Source organism: Salmo salar, chromosome ssa25 (genome assembly GCF_905237065.1).
Source record: "Salmo salar chromosome ssa25, Ssal_v3.1, whole genome shotgun sequence".
NCBI lineage: Eukaryota > Metazoa > Chordata > Actinopteri > Salmoniformes > Salmonidae > Salmo > Salmo salar.
This window is the reverse complement of record NC_059466.1, coordinates 42,424,470-42,447,894: the sequence shown is the minus strand read 5'-3', so window position 1 is coordinate 42,447,894 and position 23,425 is coordinate 42,424,470. Positions and strand designations below refer to the sequence as shown.

General features: G+C 41.4%; 1 protein-coding gene and 1 long non-coding RNA gene across 2 annotated transcripts in view; both read left to right on the top strand.

Annotated features, from left to right (window-relative positions):
- LOC106586829 (calcitonin gene-related peptide type 1 receptor) overlaps positions 1 to 16,503 on the top strand; it is a 45,286-nt gene extending 28,783 nt beyond the window's left edge. Inside the window, exons 2-13 of the mRNA XM_014174533.2 lie at positions 2,394 to 2,519; positions 4,824 to 4,977; positions 7,310 to 7,420; positions 8,228 to 8,340; positions 8,726 to 8,817; positions 9,431 to 9,557; positions 10,230 to 10,383; positions 10,774 to 10,834; positions 11,103 to 11,169; positions 12,465 to 12,683; positions 15,520 to 15,561; positions 16,223 to 16,503. Coding sequence (XP_014030008.1) covers positions 2,445 to 2,519; positions 4,824 to 4,977; positions 7,310 to 7,420; positions 8,228 to 8,340; positions 8,726 to 8,817; positions 9,431 to 9,557; positions 10,230 to 10,383; positions 10,774 to 10,834; positions 11,103 to 11,169; positions 12,465 to 12,683; positions 15,520 to 15,561; positions 16,223 to 16,444 — 1,437 coding nt within the window. The 5' untranslated portion in view covers positions 2,394 to 2,444 and the 3' untranslated portion in view covers positions 16,445 to 16,503. The remainder of the gene's footprint in view (positions 1 to 2,393; positions 2,520 to 4,823; positions 4,978 to 7,309; positions 7,421 to 8,227; positions 8,341 to 8,725; positions 8,818 to 9,430; positions 9,558 to 10,229; positions 10,384 to 10,773; positions 10,835 to 11,102; positions 11,170 to 12,464; positions 12,684 to 15,519; positions 15,562 to 16,222) is intronic.
- A 182-nt stretch (positions 16,504 to 16,685) lies between these two features.
- LOC123730494 (uncharacterized) lies at positions 16,686 to 20,125 on the top strand. Its single transcript, XR_006761940.1, has 2 exons — positions 16,686 to 16,791; positions 16,909 to 20,125. It is a non-coding gene; the product is annotated as an uncharacterized lncRNA (long non-coding RNA).
- The last annotated feature ends 3,300 nt before the right edge of the window (positions 20,126 to 23,425 follow it).

The window sequence follows — 23,425 nt, the reverse complement described above, 5'->3', positions numbered from 1 at the left end:
TCATTTGATTTAGGTAGAGAGCAAATTTAAATTGTAAAGCATTTAAAAAGTTATCCTTTTTAGATAAAACCATACGAAATATAATCATATGTCACCAAATCATTGATTAAAACACACTATTTTGCAAATAAGGTCTACAGTAGCCTCAACAACACTCTGTAGGGTAGCACCATGGTGTAGCCGGAGGACAGCTAGCTTCCGTCCTCCTCTTGGTACACTGACTTCAATACAATACCTAGGAGGCTCATGGTTCTCACCCCCTTCCATAAACTTACACAGTAATTATGACAACTTCCTGACAATGTCATCCAACCTATCCGAGCTCTTGCAGCATGAACAGAGCCTCCACCAGTCAAAGCATAAGCTACAGCTAGCTAACACTGCAGTGCATACAATGTGGTGAGTAGTTGACTCAAAGAGCAAAAAAGACAGTAGGTGAAAATGTTTTAGCAAATTAATTTCTTACAAAATGAAGGAGAAGCAAGAGAGAAATGGAGAGAGAAAGAGAGTGTGTCTATTTTTTCCACTTACTTAACTAGCAAATGTAGCCAGCTAGTTTAGCCTACTGAAACACACTGTTCAAACAGAGGGATGCTATGTTAACTAGCTGGTTATGACTATCCAACACAACACTGGAACTCTTCCAAGTCAAGCTTTTTGGTTTGACTAATTTATTGCCCCCGGGGCCCGCCGGTGTAACTGCTTAATGACTGTACACTGTAACGTTACTGCATGATTGTTTCGGGTTTACTAATGTGTTAGTTCTATTAGCTTTGCTGATTATGACGTTACTTTAGCTAATAATGTTAACAACTATGTAGGCAGCGTGTAGCTGTTTGGCTTGAAAAGTTTTTTTCGCCTGGTCACATACAGCTGATGTGCATTGAAGTCCACAAGCGAAGGGAAGAGGTGAGAGGCGTGTGCATAGATGCGGGAAGGAATACAACGGCACCGACCGCCACTGGTGTATGTGTTTATATTGGAGGGAACAAGTGATGAAGGAGGGATGGAAATGTAATGGTGTTGATTGTTGTGATGTTCATGTTAAATGGAAGCCCTTTTAACCAGATAGAGAAACAGGATAGAGATAACCAGAGAGAGAAACAGGATAGAGTTATGGGCTGAGGGAAAGAACCAGAGAGAGAAATAGGATAGAATTCATCAATCTATTGAACTTAGTAGGAAATCATATTTTCCTGCAACGGCACAGGAAAGGGGGATACCCCTTTACACCACTGAATGCATTCAACTGAAATGTGTCTTTCACATTTAACCCAACCCCTCTGAATCAGAGAGGTGCAGGGAGCTGCCTTAATCAACATCCATGCCCGGGGATGACTTGTTGGCGGTTAACTGCCTTGCTCAATGGCAGAACGGCAGATTTTTTCCATCTTGCTGGCTCGGGGATTCGAACCAGTGACCTTTCGAATACTGGCCCAACTCTCTTAAAACCTGTTGGGGCTACAGGTTAGCAATGAACCCCGAGCCGGGATTGCTAACAAGGCTGGAAATTCAAAACATCAAAAATCTAATAATTTCAATTTCTCAAACAATCAACTATTTTACACAATTTAAATGATAAACATCTCCTTAATCTAACCACATTGTTCGATTTTCAAAGAGGCTTTACGGCAAAAGCATAAAGTTAGATTATGTTAGGACAGTACATAGCCACAAAAGTACAAACATCCATTTTCAATTCAAGGTCAGGCGTCACCAAAAGCAGAAACCAGCTTGAATTATGCACTAACTTTTGTCAATCTCCATCAGATGACACTCCTAGGACATTATGTTATACAATACATGCATTTTTTGTTCCATCAAGTTCATATTTATATCCAAAAACAGCATTTTACAGTAGACTACCTCCCGTCCCTGTCTGTGTGTTTTGTGTGTTGTGTGTGCGTGCGTATGTCACTTTGTAGACATTAGCGTTATTGCAAATGATTACCGTCTGCTGGTAGACGGAAAGGCATTCCCAAAAATCTTCTCAATTAAATGTTAACTACAAAGTAGCCTGTGCCTTCCTGCTAGAATGATATCATGATTATTTGCATCGACCCAGTGGCTATTTGTTATGCAAACTCTGCAATCAGATGAATGCTACAGAAACTCAGCCGACCAAACAACGGTCTTTGGGTGGTGCCCAGTTGAGTTAAAGGGTAACTACACCCAGAATTCAACAATTTTACAATTTTTCCAGACCTCACAATGGGTCTCCTAATGTGTTTTAAGCATTTTTGTGGACTTAGAACATCCAATGTTGTTGTTTTAATACAAAAAAAAATAATTACTGGGAAACCCCGTCCAAACTCTCTTCTTACTATGAAACAGTTAATGGTGTAAATGACAATGTGAGTCTGTGTTTCAATGGCCTTTTTTCCTTTCAACAGATCGATAGTCATTAAAGAAGGAGTAATAACCAGAAGAGTGGATCATTTGATATGCAAAAAAAGAAGATGGATTGTTTTGGGTACTTTTGGATGGTCATCTGTCTCCTACTGGGCACTGCTACTGAGGCAAGAGTTTACTTTCTTCACCCTCTCTTTTTCTCTATTTACTATGTATCTCTATCTGTCGCTCTCTCTGTCACACACACACACACACACACACACACACACACACACACACACACACACACACACACACACACACACACACACACACATACATACATATACACACACATACATATACACACACATACATGCACACACATACACATGCACACAGACACACACACACACACACACACACCCATAAGTGCAGGACTATATTGTCTACTGTGTCAGAGGGGGGATTCATACACTGTATAACATGTGTGCCATGTCTTATGGACAGCGGAACGCCTTGCCAATATCCAATGGTAGCGCCTGGCGCGAAATACGAAAAACCTTAAAAATGCTATAATTTCAATTTCTCGAACATATGACTATTTTACACCATTTGAAAGATAAGACTCTCCTTTATCTAACCACGTCGTCCGATTTCAAAAAGGCTTTACAGCGAAAGCAAAACATTAAATTATGTTAGGAGAGTACATAGACACAAATAATCACACAGCCATTTCCCAAGCAAGCATATATGTCACATAAACCCAAACCACAGCTAAATGCAGCACTAACCTTTGATGATCTTCATCAGATGACACTCCTAGGACATTATGTTATACAATACATGCATGTTTTGTTCAATCAAGTTCATATTTATATCAAAAAACTGCTTTTTACATTAGCATGTGATGTTCAGAACTAGCATACCCATCGAAATCTTCCGGTGAATTTACTAAATTACTCACGATAAACGTTGACAAAAAACATAAAAATTATTTTAAGAATTATAGATACAGAACTCCTTTATGCAATCGCGGTGTCCGATCTTAAAATAGCTTTTCGGTGAAAGCACATTTTGCAATATTTTGAGTATATAGCCCGGCCATCACGGCTAGCTATTTTGACACCCACCAAGTTTGGCACTCACCAAACTCAGATTTACTATAAGAAAAATTGGATTACCTTTGCTGTTCTTCGTCAGAATGCACTCCCAGGATTTCTACTTCAACAACCAATGTTGTTTTGGTTCCAAATAATCCATAGTTATATCCAAATAGCTCTGTTTTGTTCGTGCGTTCAAGTCACTATCCGAAGGGTGACGCGCCGGCGCGTTTCGTGACAAAGAATTTCAAAATATTCCATTACCGTACTTCAAAGCATGTCAAACGCTGTTTAAAATCTATTTCTATGCAATTTTTCTCGTAAAATAGCGATAATATTCCAACCGGGAGACGTTGTATCCGTTCAAACACTGAAAGTAAAACATGGAGTTGTCACATGCATGCGCACACCAGTGTCATTGTCCTCAGAAGGACCACTCACCAAAACCCCTGCTGTTTTTCGCCCAGAGACTGCAGAGCTATCATTCAACGTTCTGGCGCCTTCCTAGAGCCAATGAAAGCCTTAGAAAATGTCACGTTACAGCAGAGATACTGTATTTTCGATAAAGAGGCTATAGAAGGACAAGAAATGGTCAGACAGAGCACTTCCCATATAGAATCTTCTCAGGTTTTGGCCTGCCATATGAGTTCTGTTATACTCACAGACACCATTCAAACAGTTTTAGATACTTTAGGGTGTTTTCTATCCAAATCTACTAATTATATGCATATTCTAGTTTCTGGGCAGGAGTAATAACCAGATTAAATCGGGTACGTTTTTTATCCGGACGTGAAAATACTGCCCCCTATCCCTACTCTGCTCAGTAGTACAACACCATGGTTGGTTGGAAGCATTAATTGGTGTATGTATCCTTTCTCGCTCTAGTGATTTCTTTATGCGGGAAACCTAAATAACTTTGGTGAATGAATGTTTATATTGATGAGTAATCAATAAGGTGCCTGTATGATTAGCAAGTGGTCAATATAATAACATATAGGTCAGGACACTGGCAGACTGATCTAGAACAAAAATGTCAGGACAGCAAAAAAGCCATTGAATACAAAAGCAGTGTATTTTATTTAACCAGGCAAGTCAGTTAAGAACAGTGGCAGAAAAACAGATTTTTACCTTGTCAGCGCAGGGATTCAATCTAGCAACCTTTCGGTTACTGGCCCAACGCTCTAACCACTAGGCTACCTGCAGCCCCATGCTATGTTACAGTATGGTATGTGATGCTATGTGTTATGTTATGGTATGTGATGTGATGCTATTTGTTATGGTATGCTATGTGATGCTATGTGTTATGGTATGGTATGTGATGTGATGCTGTTTGTTATGGTATGGTATGGGTTATGGTATGGTATGTGATGTGATGGGTTCTCCTTGCAGATCTTAGTTGCGGCTAGCCCAGAGGTGAACAGTACCCAGCAGCACCTACAGCTGAATGTCTACCACGATATAGGAGTAACCAGGAACAAGATTGTGACAGCCCAGTTTGAGTGCTACCAGAAAATCATGAAGGATAACGACCACAACAAAATAGGTAAAAAAAACAACAGAAATGACCTGCTTTCAGGCACCTCTGTCATTGGCATAGTTGGTCATGGTGAATTATTATGTGTGTTTGGGGTGTTCAGGGGGGGGGGGGTGAGCATCAGAAAGTTGTCTTTTAGCAAAATTAGGTTGCTACATACTGTACATTGACATTAAAAAAATATTTGCCTAACGCCAAAAAAAAAACATGGTTATTGGCTACATCTTCAGCCCATTATGTACGATGACTTGATTACTGAGTGCTTGTGCTCATGCATGAGTTTGAATCCTAAGTGGGATCGAACCATGTTACATAAGCCCTCGAGTTGAGCACCTGATGTCCAACGAGGAGCTCTTTGATAGGGAGAAGAAGAAAAAAATAATCTGTTTTGTGTAGTCAATGAGTAAGGTGTGATAATCCCACCAGCCTTTTAGTATCCAGACCATTAACGTTAACCAGTCGGCAGGTGAGGAGACAGTGCATCTTAAGCCAGCCTGAGGGACTGAGGGACTGAGAGGAATGCCAATATATCAGTGATGCTGTGGTGTAATTTACACAAGGTGCTGTAAGCCTCTCATTTGGATGGAAATCCACTAGCGTTGTGTCTGATTAGCATTGCAGTCACACCGGCAATCAGCTAGGAGGTGTTCGCTTGGCGTCTGGGCTAATAAGAAATCCAATCACACAGGAAGGTGTGGCTCTACGGTGTCTGCCAGAGTGGTGGTTGTAAGTGCGTGAGGAGAGGAGTAGTGAGGAGGAGGAGCAGCAGGAGGCTAGGCTTCAGGAGAGAGAGGGAGCATCTGACAGAACAGACGTAAAGTGTTAGCTATGTTCAGTCATACTTAACGTTAGGGGAACGCTACAGGTGTAATACCACAGCTTTTTAAAGACTTTAAACAGAATCCTGATTTATCTGACTTATCGAACCAAAACATTTGGAGATATTTGGAAAAGTGCATTTGCCACCTTTCTTTTATTTTTATTTATATATATATATATATATATATATATATATATATATATATATATATATATATATATATATATATAAATATTTTAAATTAAACTAGGCAAGTCACTTAAGGACAAATTCTTATTTACAATGACGGCCTTCACCGGCCAAACCCAGACGACGCTGAACCAGTTGTGCGCCGCCCTACGGGACTCCCAATCACAGCCGGTTGTGATACAGCCTGGATTCAAACCAGGGTCTGTAGTGATGCTTCAAGCACTGAGATGCAGTGCCTTAGACCGCTGTGCCACTCGTTAGCCAAATAATGCTTTTAACTGTTGTGTTACAATATGTACAGTATTTAATAATGTGTTTGTGTGGGTGGTGCCAGGGTAGGGAGGTAGGACACATTTCCTTCACTATAGTTACCAATCTTTGTCAGGGAAATGTTTTCCAAAATAACTTTCCCCTTCAAAAACAACTTCTAGCTCTTCAGTTATGTCAAGCATTATTGTCAACACATGCCAGGGGATTGTCAATTTCAATCCAAAGCTTTAAAACACACATCCCACCCCTGTTGTCAAAAACAAGGTCTGAAACAACTGACTACTAAATGAAAGAGATACAAAGTACATAGTGAGAGAGGCAAGGGTAGAAACACATCCTGGCTTATATTTAACATAGTGAGAGAGGCAGGGGTAGAAACACATCTTGGCTGATATTTAACATAGTGAGAGATGCAGGGGTAGAAACACATCCTGGCTTATGTTTAACACAGTGAGAGAAGCAGGGTTAAAAACACATCCTGGCTGATATTTAACATAGTGAGAGAAGCAGGGGTAGAAACACATCCTGGCTTATATTTAACACAGTGAGAGAAGCAGGGTTAAAAACACATCCTGGCTGATATTTAACATAGTGAGAGAAGCAGGAGTAAAAACACATCCTGGCTGATATTTCTTTAAAAAATTCCTTTCCCATTCAATTTCTTTTCCTAAAATTGTTGTTATGGTGAATGGAAGACAGAGCCAGGAAGCAGTTATATGGGATGTGGGATGTTTTAATATCTAGGTTATCCACAGTAATGTCTCATTTCCACCATACAATTAGGAGCATTAGCAGAATTGTAATGTATTTAACCTGATTTGTAGGCAATAATAAATAAAGACGTTAGCATTAGCAACACAATTTATCAGCAGGTGTCTCTAATAACTACTGAGTGTGATGTCAACAAACAAAATGCTTACTTATATCACATATTGATTTCAACTGCGTATTGATTGACGTGACCTGTTGATTCTTGTAGCAGACAGTGTCAGTGACCTCTCACCGCTCCTGCTTTATGTGAACATGTGCTTTATTTGAACTCTGATGGTTTCTATGCTGCAGGGCCAGTGTGTAACCGGACCTGGGATGGGTGGCTGTGCTGGGACGACACAGAGGCAGGCTTCACTTCAGAGCAGCACTGCCCTGACTACTTCCAGGACTTTGACCCCTCAGGTGAGCCCCCTGAAAGTCCACCAAGTGCCCACTGACATGGGCTAAAGTTCCTGGGGAGTGGGGACCCACCTTTTATGCAGGTTTTCATTTCAACCTGTAACTCCCATAAAAACTGCTGAATTAAATGTAAAAAAAATGTAACATTGAATCATTACAGCTACTTCACGTGTTATGTTCTGTCTTGGAATAATTCTAAAATAGCAGATTCAAGGTATTCCAGTTCATTGGTTCCCTCGAACCAAGCAGATATAAATAAACCACAGGTTTTGTTCTAGCCCAGCACTAACACATCTGTTTCAAATAATCCTAATCATATTCATCAGTCGGGACCACAACCAGTTTCATCTGGTGTATTAGTGCTGGGCTGGAATAAAAGGACTGGAGTTCTACACCCCTAGTCTAATGGGGTGATATCATTGGTAGTGAAATCCAACATACAGTGGATCCTCCAGGATCAATATTGAGAAACACTGGGTTTGAGGCAGACACAGCAATCCTTCCTCCTTCCAGGCTAGTTTGGTCATTTTGAGGGGTAGTCCCATCCTTTTTTATCAAATTCCTTTATTTTTTCTTTTTCCATTTACTTTTCATTTAATTCAAGTCCCAGAGGCTTCAGAAACTAAGTCGCAGAGGCTTCAGAAACTATGTTGCTTTAAAAGAACTTGCAAATTATATTACTGCGAGGAAAGATTACATTTTCTGAAAAAGGACATGTTTTGAAGATGAACTTCAGATCTCTGCATTTTGAAGCCTGTATCTGATGTGGTTAGAGTTTCATCTCCTACATTTTGATGTAATGCTCTACAGAAATGGTGACAAAAATCTGCAGTGAGAACGGACACTGGTTTCTGCATCCCGACAGCAACCGAACGTGGACTAACTACACACGATGCAATGAGCACACTAAGGAAGGCAGAATGGTACGTCACTGTCTGAAACATTTTTATTCATCTTCTCAATTAGACAATATTTTACAGTGCAAAGTCAAAAGAATATCAAATGCATGTTCTAGTAATTCAAAAACAATTGCTTGCTGCATGTGAGGAATGTTATTTTGCTCTCCTAGAGAAACTTGCAGATTGCTATTTTGATTGAATGGACATAAAGCATTTGAAAAAGACATGTGGAGATAGTATTTGACTAAGGCTTTGAGCTCTCTGCTCTGTGATTATCAGGGCTATTTGACTATAACTAACAAGGGCATTTTACATTGATTATTGAGTGCATTATGTAGTGAAATAGGGTGTTAGCCAGGCTAACACATGCTAGGATAATATAAGGCTTATCGTGTCTACTCTCTTCCAGACTGCCATGAATTTATTCTACTTGGCTCTCATTGGCCACGGCTTGTCACTGATATCCCTATTCATTTCCCTGGGAATATTTTTCAATTTCAAGTGAGTATAAATTAACCAAACAATATAAATAATTAAATACTCAAAGGCTTTGTTCCTCGGTCTGTTTTTATTCACAGATAGCTGATACAAATAACTTTTCACCTTGTGTTTCTGTTTTTAACTCCACAATGACAACGTCTACTCCTTTTCACCTTGTGTTTCTGTTTTTAACTCCACAATGACAGCGTCTACTCCTTTTCACCTTGTGTTTCTGTTTTTATCTCCACAATGACAACGTCTACTCCTTTTCACCTTGTGTTTCTGTTTTTATCTCCACAATGACAACGTCTACTCCTTTTCACCTTGTGTTTCTGTTTTTATCTCCATAATGGCCACGTCTACTCCTTTTCACCTTGTGTTTCTGTTTTTATCTCCATAATGACAACGTCTACTCCTTTTCACCTTGTGTTTCTGTTTTTATCTCCATAATGACAACGTCTACTCCTTTTCACCTTGTGTTTCTGTTTTTATCTCCATAATGACAACGTCTACTCCTTTTCACCTTGTGTTTCTGTTTTTATCTCCATAATGGCCACGTCTACTCCTTTTCACCTTGTGTTTCTGTTTTTATCTCCACAATGGCCACGTCTACTCCTTTTCCCCTTTCGTGTAGGAGTTTGTGTTGCCAAAGGGTCACTCTACACAAAAACCTCTTCTTCTCCTTCGTTTTGAACTCGGTCATCACCATCATCTGGTTGACCGCTGTGGCGAATAACCAGGAGCTGGTACAAAGAAACCCTGTGAGTTTATGGGTGGGTGGGTGGATGGATGGATGGATGGATGGGTGGGTGGGTGGGTGGGTAGGTAGGTAGGTGGGTAGGTAGGTGGGTGGGAGGGTGGGCGGGTGGGCGGGTGGTAGATAACATGTGTTTGTATATAAATAATTGTATATCTATATTAAAATATGTAATGTACATCATACAGCCAAACACCAATGTAACGGTAGGACACACACTGTTAATTTGCTGCCGCATTTATAGATATTCATTTATAGATATTTAGCCCAGAAAAACTACATGACGTGGATCCAAATTGATAGTACTTATTTTTGCGTTCGCTAGGTAGCGTTAGCTAGCGCCAGTCAGCTGTACCTGTGTCAAAACTCAGCAATTTTTTATACTATAGTTTGTTCTCCATCTTCTTTTTAAATCGTAAGCCAGAGTGTTTTCAGCACTTTTATTTCCATGACTGATCAAAACTCATTTTCTCATGCTCTCGCTTGTCTCTCTGCATCAGACTTTATGAGCAATATGTTAAGAACACTAACTCACAATAAAATCACAGTATCGAATCGCAATACACATAGAATCGTGAGAATCTCAATAGATATGGTATCGGCACCTAAATATGGTAATGATGTCGTATATATCGTGAGGCCTGCCCTAAATTTCACCCCATGTTCTTTTTTCTAGACAAGCTGTAAAGTGTCCGTGTTCATCCATCTTTATCTGTTTGGCTGCAACTACTTCTGGATGCTCTGTGAAGGGATATACCTGCACACCCTCATCGTTGTTGCCGTGTTCGCTGAGAAACAGCACTTGATGTGGTACTATCTCCTCGGCTGGGGTAGGTTTTTCGGGGATGTTGTACTATCTCCTCGGCTGGGGTAGGTTTTTCGGGGATGTGGTACTATCTCCTCGGCTGGGGTAGGTTTTTCGGGGATGTTGTACTATCTCCTCGGCTGGGGTAGGTTTTTCGGGGATGTTGTACTATCTCCTCGGCTGGGGTAGGTTTTTCGGGGATGTGGTACTATCTCCTCGGCTGGGGTAGGTTTTTCGGGGATGTGGTACTATCTCCTCGGCTGGGGTAGGTTTTTCGGGGATGTGGTACTATCTCCACGGGTGGGGTAGATTTTGGGGATAACATCCTATCCCTTATAGGATATGAAGTTTGATGTTATTTCATGGAAGTAGCATTGTTTGTCACTAACAAAGGATGTCTGTTGTTGTTTTTCAGGCTTTCCTCTAATTCCAGCATCTATACATGCGATCGCTCGCACTTACTACTACAATGACAAGTGAGTTACTTTCAATGCTTTTTCCCTTAATTGTTTATTGATCATTCCTTAAACTACAAGCTATTTATACAGCACAATGCCAATTTCTTGTCATTAGTTTCTATGACAGCTACCAGTATTCCCTACCCTGTATCGATTGCCTTCTAGTGCTTTCAATTAAATGTTTTATTAATATTTTTCTTGTAAGCATCTCCTTTTAAATTGAATTTCAACAATAAAAGAAGGTGGCAGACCCTGAATGCCTGATTCGTCTCTCTCCCTCCTACAGTTGTTGGATAAGCTCCAACACTTCACTCCTCTACATCATCCATGGGCCCATCTGCGCTGCTCTGTTGGTAAGTCTGTAATACAGTTAGGTTCATGCAAATGAAAAACTAGATTCTGGCGACTGTTGAGTGCAATCTTGGATAAAAAGGGGGTGCAGTGTACCAGAATGTTGTTTTAATTTTAAAGGGATAGTTCAGGGAAATTACATATTTAGTTTCCTTACATTGAAAGCAGCCTATGGACAAGGAGAGACTGAAGTTCACAGTTTAGTATTGTTAAATTGGCCAAGTAATATCTACGTAATAATTTCACAGAACTATCCCTTTAATTTACCTGCAGTTTGGCCTCAACGGTTGGTCCCTCTGTGGACTGACCCGCCCATGAGTCATTTGGCAGAACAACATGTCACTGGTCACCCTTCAAAGGAAACCGGCAAATCAAGCATCCTCTTGTGCTTTGCAATTATTATCTGTGGGTCCAATCTGGTACACAGCTGCATCGTCTTATCAGGTGTGCTGGTGTTTCTTTATTTTGAGGACTTCTGCATGATGTGCTACCTTGTCGTGCTGCTACTCCAGTTTCAACTGTTCTGCCTGCAGCTATGGAACACTGACCTGTTCACCGGACGTGCTACCTTGCCCCGGACCTGCTGTTTTCGTCTCTCTCTCTCTCTCTCTCTCTCTCTCTCTCTCTCTCTCTACCTACCTACCGCACCTTCTGTCTCGACCTCGGAATACTCAGCTATGAAAAGCCAACTAACATTTACTCCTGAGGTGCTGACCTGTTGCACCCTCTACAACCACTGTGATTTTTATTTGACCCTGTTGGTCATCTATGAAGAACGATCTGGCCTTAATAATTGCCATGTATTCTTATAATCTCTACCCAGCACAGCCAAAAGAGGACTGGCCACCCCTCAGAGCCTGGTTCCTCTCTAGAATTCTTCCTAGGTTCCTGACTTTCTAGGGAGTTTTTCCTAGTCACAGTGCTTCTACATCTGCATTGCTTGCTGTTTGGGGTTTAAAGCTGGGTTTCTGTAAAAGCACATCTGCTAATGTAAAAAATGTCTTAAAAAATACATTTGATTTGATTTTATGTTTTCTCCTTGTTTGGTCAATACGAGAATTGTAATGGTGATTATGTGAATCCACTCTCGACATCAGTGATTCAGAAACTTAAGAATTACCCATAATTCACAATTTTCCAACATCAAGAAGTGAACACACTGTTGCTAACAGTCCTGAACAGTATGTCTTATATTTTTCCTGTATGGTGATTCCGGGTCCTTTGGATAAGCATGTCCTCTAGACTGCTAATATTATTCTGACTAATTTGTCAGTTTTCTCTCTCCTTCTCTTTCAAGGTGAACCTGTTCTTCCTGTTGAACATTGTGCGTGTCCTGATCACCAAGTTGAAGGTGACCCACCAGGCTGAGTCCAGCCTCTACATGAAGGCCGTGCGCGCCACCCTGATTCTTGTACCTCTCCTGGGCATCCAGTACGTCCTGTTGCCCTACAAACCAGAGGAACGGGTCTCCTCTGAGATCTACGACTACATCATGAACATCTTAATGCATTATCAGGTAAGACTATGTATTCTCTGCTAGTTACCCCAGCTCAGTGAAATGATACATTTCTAGGCTTACAGTAATATATCTTCCATCTTTCCAACCGAGGTTAGAATTCATTTCTATGTAAAATGCCTTCAGAAAGTATTCATACCCCTTGACTTATTCCACATGTTGTTGTTACAGCCTGAATTCAAAAGTGATTAAATATATACACTATATAAACAAAGGTATGTGGACATCCCTTCAAATTAGTGGATTCAGCTATTTCAGCCACACCCGTTGCTGACAGGTGTATAAAGTCAAGCACACAACCATGCAATCTCCATAGACAAAAATTGGAAGTAGAATGGCCTTACTGTAGAGCTCAGTGACACATTGTGGCACCGTCATAGGATGCCACCTTTCCAACAAGTCAGTTCTTCAAATGTCTTCCCTGCTAGAGCTGCCCCGGTCAACTGTAAGTACTGTTATTGTGAAATGGAAACATCTAGGAGCAACAACGGCTCAGCTGTGACATGGTAGGCCACACAAGCTCACAGAATGGGACCACCAAGTGCTTAAGCGCGTAGCGTGTGAAAATCATCTGCCCTCGGTTGTAACACTCACTACCGAGTTCCAAACTGCCTCGAGAAACAATGTCAGCAAAATAACTGTTTTTTGGGAGCTTCATGAAATGAGTTTCCATGGCCGAGCAGCCGCAAACAAGCCTAAGATAACCGTGTGCAATGCCATGCGTCGGCTGGAGTTGTGTGAAGCTTGCCGCCATTGGATTCTGGAGCAGTGGAAACGCGTTCTCTGGAGTGATCAATCACGCTTCACCATCTGACAGTCCAATGGACGAATCTGGGTTTGACGGATGCCAGGAGAACGCAACCTGCCCCAATGCATAGTGCCAATTGTAAAGTTTGGTGGCTGTTTTTCATGGTTTGGGCTAGGCCCCTTAGTTCCATTGAAGAGAAATCTTAATGCTACAGCTTACAATTACATTGTAGACGATTCTGTGCTTCCAACATTGTGGCAACAGTTTGGGGAAGGCCCTTTCCTGTTTCAGCGTGACAATGCCCCCGTGCACAAAGCGAGGTCCATACAGAAATGGTTTGTTGAGATTGGTGTGGAATAACTTGAATGGACTGCACAGAGTCCTGACCTCAACCCCATCGAACATCTTTGGGATGAATTGGAACACTGACTGCGAGCCAGGCCTAATCATCCAACATCAGGCCTGACCTCATTAATGCTCTTGTGGCTGAATGGAAGCAAGTCCCCGCAGCAATGTTCCAACATCTAGTGGAAAGCCATACCAAAAGACTAGAGGCTGTTATAGCAGCAAAGGGGGGACCAACGGCATATTAATGCTCATGATTTTGGAATGAGATGTTCGACGACCAGGTGTCCACATACTTTTGGTCGTATAGTGTATATATTTTTTTACCCATCTACCCCATAATGACAAAGTGATTAATCATAACGCTTTGTATTCTGGAAATCAAGTTCATTCCTTTGCCACATTTTTTTGCAGTTTTTGTTTACTGCCTTATTACAAACAGGATGCATGTTTTGTAATAGTTTTATTATGTACAGGCTTCCTTCTTTACACTCTGTCAGTATTGTGGAGTACCTACAATGTTGTTGATCTATCCTCAGTTTCCTCACAGCCATTAAATGCTGTAACTTTTTTAAAGTCATCATTGACCTCATTGTGAAATCCCTGAGCTGTTTCCTTCCTCTCCGGCAACTGAGTTAGGAAGGACGCCTGTATCTTTGCAGTGACTGGTTGTATCGATACACCCTCCAATGTGTAATTAGTAACTTCACCATGCTCAAAGGGATATTCAATGTCTGCTTTTTTATTTTGACTCATCTACCAATAGGTGGTCTTCTTTGCGAGGCTTTGGAAAACCTCCATGGTTTTTGTGGTAAAATCTGTGTTTGAAATTCACTGCTCGACTGATGGAACTTTCAGATAATTGTATGTGTGGAGTTGAAAGATGAGATAGCTACTCAAAAATCATGTTAAACACTTATTGAACACAGAGTCCATGTAACTTATTATGTGACTTGTTAGGGACATTTTTACTCCTGAATTTATTTTGGCTTTCTATAACAAATGGGTTGAATATCTATTGACTTAAGACGTTTCACTTTTCATTCAGGATGTAACACAACAAAATGTGGAAAAAGTCAAGGGGTGTGAATACTTTCTGATGGCATTGGATATGTGTGTTGTTCGTAGTCATTTGGCAGATGTTCTTGTCCAGAGTTACTGTCTATAAGCGCATCAAACACATTAATCTGAAGCCGCCGTCTCTCACTGTGTTCCCTATTATTGGCTTGTGAGTATTTATGAAGACCAGGTCGACGCCTTTTAGCTCCTGCATCTTTATCCCATGGCCTGTGGAAGACTGGCAGGAAGGAAAACATAAGTCACTGCCTGGGAGGGGAGGGTTGAATGCTGCAGCTTATGATGGGGAGGTGCAGTTGGAGCGTTCTGGGGCCAGGCTGAATCAGCTCAATAAATCATACAACACAACGTCTTTGTCTCTCTGTCTCTCTCTCTCTGTCTCTCTCTGTCACGCTCTGTCTCTGTCTGTCTCTGTCTCTCGCTGTCTCTGTCTCTCTCTTTCTCTCTCTCTCTTTCTCTCTTTGTCTCTCTCTTTTGCTCTCTCTCTGTCTCTCGCACTTGTTTTACATGCTCCTCAAAAGACCTGCTGCCAAAATGCATGAAAGTAGCAAAATCAGCATTCTGCCCCATGCCTCAACAGTTTTTTGTTGTTTGAGAACTTGAGACATTCTCCTCAGGAAGTGATGATGCATTTATCACCTGACTGGGCTACACATTTTTTTTCAGGGGCTGCTGGTCGCCACCATCTTCTGCTTCTTCAATGGAGAGGTACGTTTCTTACCCGCAATCATGTCCATCAGGTTTTCTGAAATCCCAGATAAAGAATTCTAGGTTGGATGATTCCCTTGCCAGCCTATTCACTGGGCATTTTGGGACTGTTTCAGGAATTTTGCAACCCTCTCCTCCCCCTGTATCTCCTTGTCCTCAGCCCTCTGTGTGTATAAGCCGAGGTTAGGACACTTCCTCTTTGCAAACCCTCCCCGGGAGTTGACCTGGGGATGTATCTTGGGACGTTGACCTTCCAGAGCATTGCATGGGAGCGTGTGAGCCTCTGGAGAGGATTCTTCCAGACTAGAGATCATGAAAGCATCGGCAGGCATCCAGAGACAGTCAAGGGACAGTCCATAGAGTGGTAGCAGTGCTGGAGAGGGTTTTGTACCAAAGTAGTAATTTTGGTTTGGATTTGGTTTGCTTGACCCTTTACCTCCTTTGACAGCCATGCTTCACAAAACACATGGAGAGGACAAGGGTCAATATGGTCCTTGTAAATGACTGGAAGATGGCTAGGCAAATACTGTATGAAGATTCATGGATGGTCTTGCAATTAGGGTTAATTCATTCTTAGTCAATCATGAAAGTAAATCATTGCTAATTTTATTCATGTATTTTCTGTGTACTGAATCTTATGGTCCACATTGTGTCTTGGCAGGTGCAAGGGGTTCTGAGGAGACATTGGAACCAGTACCGTATGCAGTTCGGGAGCACCTTGACCCACTCGGATGCCATGCGGTCCGCCTCATACACAGCCTCGTCCATCACCGATGTCCAGGGCTGCTACAGCATCGACAGCAACACAGAACACTTGAATGGCAAGGGGGGCTGCCTTGACATCGAGACCTCCATCTTAAAATCGGAGAAGCCGTTTGCCTGAAGAAAGGCTAACTCTGCTGCGTATTTGGGAATGAGGGGAGGGGTGGGGGGCTGCAGCGTGTTTGGGAATGAGGGGAGGGGTGGGGGCTGCAGCGTGTTTGGGAATGAGGGGAGGGGTGGGGGGCTGCAGTGTGTTTGGGAATGGAGGTTGGGGGGGCTGCAGCATGTTTCGGAATAGGGGGCTGCAGCATGTTTGGGAATAGGGGGGCTGCAGTATGTTTGGGAATGGAGGTTGGGGGGCTGCAGCGTGTTTGGGAAAAGGGGGGCTGCAGCATGTTTGGGAATGGAGGTTGGGGGGGCTGCAGCGTGTTTGGGAATAGGGGGGCTGCAGTATGTTTGGGAATGGAGGTTGGGGGGCTGCAGCATGTTTGGGAATAGGGGGGCTGCAGTATGTTTGGGAATGGAGGTTGGGGGGGCTGCAGCGTGTTTGGGAATAGGGGGGCTGCAGTATGTTTGGGAATGGAGGTTGGGGGGGCTGCAGCATGTTTGGGAATGGAGTTGAGGGAAGGGGGGGCTGCAGTTTGTTACTATGGTTACTGGGTTACTGTCACACAGCGAGGTTGGAGAACTGAACTGTCCTCCTGATATTTGCTGCATAAGCACCCCTCCAAAAAAGAAGGGATAAACAATAGAAGCATTATACACACTGAAAAAAACTACATTTGCTACCTTCGATTAACATGTTTAAATGGGCACTTAAATCATTTTATCTGCCTTGTGAGAATCACTATTTTTCAAGTATCCATGTTCTAAGATGCTGTTCCACTTTTCAGAGGAAGCCAAGTGTATATATTCTGATTATTTGTCTTAAAGCATTTAAATATTAGGCAGTCCTTTCAACATGACTGTACAAGTCAAAAGGAGGTTTGACAATCCAAATTATGATATTATCAGTTTAGCTAAAGCTTGGATGTTTGCCAAAAATATTATTTGTGACTTGCTTTGTGCCAAACCAAGAATCGCTGTTGTCGGTTATTTTTTACACATTACAAGCATACCACTATGAACTCTGAGGCTATGTTCTGTTTTCCTCTAGTCTAGCTGAATCTAAGCTAAAGTTGAGGACAAGGTTACGCTTGCATAAACTACACACAAAGCAGGGTTTCCATTATGAAAATGTGTCGCTGGAAATTTGACATGCATATTTTAATTTAATGGATCTTCGAGACATTTACTGGACCCATATGCATTGGGTGCGTAACCTGATTAGAGCGTCCACTCACTGTGCTCAGAATTACAGAAATCACATTTAGATTATTGTAATTAATCTGAACAGAACATGCAAGTTGAGGATGCAATGACGTGTGTCCTTACTGCACACTTTGAAGATGTTAGCATAACTGTCCACATTTACTTTTCCTCAGCCAACAAGATGAGTAACGAACAGCTAAATCACGAGCTAGCATATGTATATGTGACACGAGAGTTTCCAGTTTGGGGAAGCAAATGTTCACAATAAAAAATACACCTTTATAATTAAGCATTCCATGCATCATTGCATTTGTAGACTTACGTAAGATAGTCTACATTTCATGTGATGAGTAGATTGGATAGTCATAATTTAAGCTAATAACTCAATCACTGTCCGCAAAAAATACATTTCAATGAATGGCAGAGTGTGTATTGAATTGCCTGGGCAATATACGTTTCTTCTTTCTGGGAAAAACACATGTCATGCAATTCTACTACACTTTATTTGACTGGAGACATTAGCAGCATCTTTTTTAATACGACAAATTACAGGGTAGGCTAGTCTGCTGACACTTCCAAACAGATCAATAAAAATAACCCTGTCCAATATAATAGGCTTATGAGAAGGGGAGACACAAATAGAATATGACATCTATCCAGAGAACCTTACAGTAGTGAGTGCACACATTTCTGTATTGGTCACCTGTGGGAATCAAACCCACAACCCAGGTATTGCAAGCACCATGCTCTACCAACTGAGCTACACAGGACCTTATGATGTTAAAGCCTGCCTTCCGTTCCCTATGTATTTGAATGGCGAATGGGAAGCGCGCTACAATTACCAGTTGAGAAAAAAAAATAGTAACTCTTTTTAATTGTGACCCAAAATCAATTTTTAATGCACGATTGCATTTAGAATTGTTGTGCAATTACTGTGTTTATAAAAACGCGGTCTAACAGATTTTCCACTCAAAGGTTCTGTATCTGTATGCTGTGTGTGTGTGTGATAAATAAGATACATTGCGAATATACACACGCGGCAATTTAATTCCACTAAATTAGGCAAATTAGCGCATAGACTTATAAGCATGACCGGTGAAATGTATTTACATCAATTGGTATTTCCATTAATGAATAGGCTAAAAAGCATTATTTTGAAAAATATATATATATATATCTTCTCCCAGACAAGTGGCCGGTGCCAATTTTATTTATTGACTTTTGTATATTTTTAGCCCCCAAAAGCCGGCTATTACCAGCTAACGGAAACCCTGACACAAAGATACAGTACAGTCACTTTTTGGTGCTTAATAACTTGTGGAAAGTTACAAGCTTTGCCATAATCAATTATTATCATTTATGCCAATATCTGTCCTGTACAACTGAATGTTACTTCAATGATGAAATTTGGTTCTGGCACTGTTTTAAATATATGGAATAATTATACATAGGATCAACCTTACATTCCCCTCAGTGATACTTATACACTTTATTCAGTATGTTCATATATTACACATCATTTCCTCTTTGGATCATTCATTTGGATTTCACAACTTTATTAAAATAATGTTTTCATCCAAATGCTAGAACCGTCTCACAATCAGATGATGTAAATATGTTGTAAATCTTGCAGGGGGTGGGTGCTGTGTTTTGTGAATGTGCAGTGTATATTAACACAGTATTTATGGGTGTATGTGAGGAAATGAAATAGTAAGCAGCTGTCTTATGTAGCAGTGTGTGGAAGGTTGTCAGGGGGTTCACTTTTTTGTTTGTACCATTTTGATGCTTTTGTTGATGTTAGAGGAAGCACGATTATTAGCGTATGGACCTTACCCATCGGTCAGACATTTAAATGAATGGTCTTTGTGCCCTTTCTGTTAGCTTTGCACAAGGGTACAAACAAAGCCACACCTCCATGTTGCCTGTGCCCTCCGATGGAGGGTGAATGATGCCTGAATTGCATCTGTAATTTCCTTTGGAGTTGTTTTTTGCCTGTTTTTTGTAGAAAGAGGAACAGGCATCTACCACTAGAACGTTATTCAATCATAATCATACAGTGACCATTGGTAACTAAATGAACACCATGACACTGCACAAGCGTGTGTATAGGACCAGAACACATGTCGGTACCAACTCTCAGATACATCTGCATATTAGCTAGCTGTACTTATGGCAAGTGAATTAAATGCATCCTGATTCGTAACATTTGTCAGAATGTGACACGGACTGCAGGACAGTTTCTCACTAAAGGACTTAATTAATCTGATCTTAAAACTGTATTCAAATCCGTTTTCATATTGGACGACTTTGATATTTCAAGTAGCACTTGCTACAAAGTATTTTCAAGGACAATGTTTGTATTGTATGTTACAACTGTACTGTATATATATATATATATAGTCTACACACCCTGCCTCCACTCTACTGTATGAAAGTCATTTGTACATGTTTTATTCTTTGGATGTGGAAATATATATTTGTGTAAAATCAATTTTTCTCTCTGATTTTTATCCGAATGTATATCAGACATTCATACATTACTAGCAAATCACTTTTTGATATTCTCTATTTCAACAGACAAAATAAGATACACTTTTTGAATTGTCTCATTTTGATCGGAAAGTCACGTCCTTTTGTTATGATTACTTCAGATTGCTACAGCAACAGTTAGATATTGAAATATTTGTACAATGACTGCACAACAAGCCACATTTTTTACAAAAATGGTAGGTGTATGTGTTTGTTTAATAGATAGATAAATTCTACATTTTCAGTGAAGATGATCTTGACTCCACATCATGCTCAATGCAATTACTCTTGATGACATCACTTAAGCAAGAAACATTTGGACAACTGTTTGGTCTTTTAATAACAGAGTTAAAAAAGGCAACTGCACATCTGAGCTATATTGTTGCATGGCGATAACTTGAAAGAAAAGTGCTTCTTTTGATTCCAATCCTTTTGGACGCACTGGAATGATGTGGGTGGAGCAATGTCTATTTGTGGGTGCAAATTGCAAACACTCAACAAAGCTTTGACGAAGGCCAGGAGGCTGACACATATTCTTTAATAAAAATAAGTGATAACAGCAATTAAAAATATATATATATATTTCACCTTTATTTAACCAAGTTCTCATTTACAACTGCGACTTGGCCAAGATAAAGCAAAGCAGTGCGACACAAACAACAACACAGAGTTACACATGGAAAAAACAAATGTACAGTCAATAACACAATAGGGGAAAAAATCTATATGCAGTATGTGCAAATGAGGTAAGATTACAGAGGTAAGGCAATAAATAGGCCGTAGTGGCAAAGTAATTACAATTTAGCAATTAAACACCGGAGTGATAGATGTGCAGAAGATGAATGTGCAATTAGAGATACTGGGGTGCAAAGGAGCAAAATATAGAAAATAAATAACAATATGGGGATGAGGTAGTTGGATGGGCTATTTACAGATGGGCTATGTACAGGTGCAGTAATCTGTGAGCTACTATGACAGCTGATGCTTAAAGTTAGTGAGAGTGATTTTTGCAATTTGTTCCAGTCAATGGCAGCAGAGAACTGGAAGGAAAGGCGGCCAAAGGAGAAATTGGCTTTGGGGGTGACCAGTGAAACAAACCTGCAGGAGCGCGTGCTACGGGTGGGTGCTGCTATGGTGACCAGTGAGCTGAGATAAGGCGGGGCTTTACCTAGCAAAGACTTATAGATGACCTGGCGCCAATGGGTTTGCCAACGAATATATAGCGAGGGCCAGCCAACGAGAGCATACAGGCCGCAGTGGTGGGAAGTATATGGGGCTTTGGTGACAAAACACAAGGCACTGTGATAGACTACATCCAATTTGCTGAGTAGAGTGTTGGAGGCTATATTATAAATGACATCGCCGAAGTCAAGGATTGGTAGGATAGTCAGTTTTACGAGGGTATGTTTGGCAACATGAGTGAAGGATGCTTTGTTGCGAAATAGGAAGCCGATTTTAGATTTAATTTTGGATTGGAGATGTTTAATGTGAGTCTGGAAGGAGAGTTTACAGTCTAAACAGACACCTAGATATTTGTAGTTGTCCACATATTCTAAATCAGAACTGTCCAGAGTAGTGATGCTGGGCAGGTGTGGGCAGCGATCGGTTGAAGAGCATGCATTTAGTTTTACTTGCATTTAAGAGCAGTTGGAGGCCACGGAAGGAGAGTTGTATGGCATTGAAGCTCGTCTGGATGTTAGTTAACACAGTGTCCAAAGAAGGGCCAGAAGTGGATCAGAGAATCACCAGCAGCAAGAGCGACATCATTGATGTATACAGAGAAAAGCGTCGGCCCGAGAATTTAACCCTGTGGCACCCCCATAGAGACTGCCAGAGGTCCGGACAACAGGCCCTCCGATTTGACAAACTGAACTCTGTCTGAGAAGTAGTTGGTGAACCAGGCGAGGCAGTCATTTGAGAAAACAAGGCTGTTGAGTCTGCCAATAAGAATGTGGTGATTGACAGAGTTGAAAGCCTTGGCCAGGTCGATGAATACGGCTGCACAGTATTGTCTTTTATCATGGCGGTTATGATATCGTTTAGGACCTTGAGCGTGGCTGAGGTGCGTCCATGACCAGCTCTGAAACCACATTGCATAGCGGAGAAGGTACGGCGGGATTCGGAATGGTCAGTGATCTGTATGTTATCTTGGCTTTCGAAGACCTTAGAAATGCAGGGTAGGATAGATATAGGTCTGTAGCAGTTTGAGTCTAGAGTGTCTCCCCCTTTGAAGAGGGGGATGACCGCGAACAGCTTTCCAATCTATGGGGATCTCAGATGACACGAAAGAGAGGTTGAACAGGCTAGTAATTTTAAAAAGAGAGGGTCCAGATTATCTAGCCCAGCTGATTTGTAGGGGTCCAGATTATGCAACTCTTTCAGAAGATCAGCTATCTGGATTTGGGTGAAGGAGAAATGGGGGAGGTTTGGGCAAGTTGCTGTGGCGGGTGCAGGGCTGTTGACCGGTGTAGGGGTAGCCAGGTGGAAAACATGGCCAGCCGTAGAAAAATTATTATTGAAATTCTCAATTATTGTGGATTTATTGGTGGTGACAGAGTTTCCTAGCCTCAGTGCAGTGGGCAGCTGGGAGGAGGTGCTCTTATTCTCCATGGACTTTACAGAGTCCCAGAACTTTCTGGAGTTTGTGCTACAGGATGCAAATTTATGTTTGAAAAAGCTAGCCTTCACTTTCCTAACTGCCTGTGTATATTGGTTCCTAACTTCCCTGAAAACGTGCATATCGCGGGGGCTATTCGATGCTAATGCAGTATGCCACAGGATGTTTTTGTGCTGGTCAAGGGCAGTCAGGTCTGGAGTGAACCAAGGGCTATATTTGTTCCTGGTTCTACATTTTTTGAATGGGGCATTCTTATTTAAGATGGTGAGGAAAGCACTTTTTAGTGCTGACGGAATGAGGTCAACTGACAGAATGAGGTCAATGTCATTCCAAGGATACCCAGGCAAGGTCGATTAGAAAGGCCTGCTCGCTGAAGTGTTTTAGGGAGTGTTTGACAGTGATGAGGGGTGGTCGTTTGACCTCAGACCCATTAAGGACGCAGGCAATGAGGCAGTGATCGCTGAGATCCTGGTTGAAGACAGAAGAGGTGTATTTAGAGGGCAGGTTGGTCAGGATGATATGAGGGTGCCCATGTTTACATATTTGGGGTTGTACCTGGTAGGTTCATTAATAATTTGTGTCAGATTGAGGGCATCTAGCTTAGATTGTAGGACGCCCGGGGTGTTAAGCATGTCCCAGTTTAGG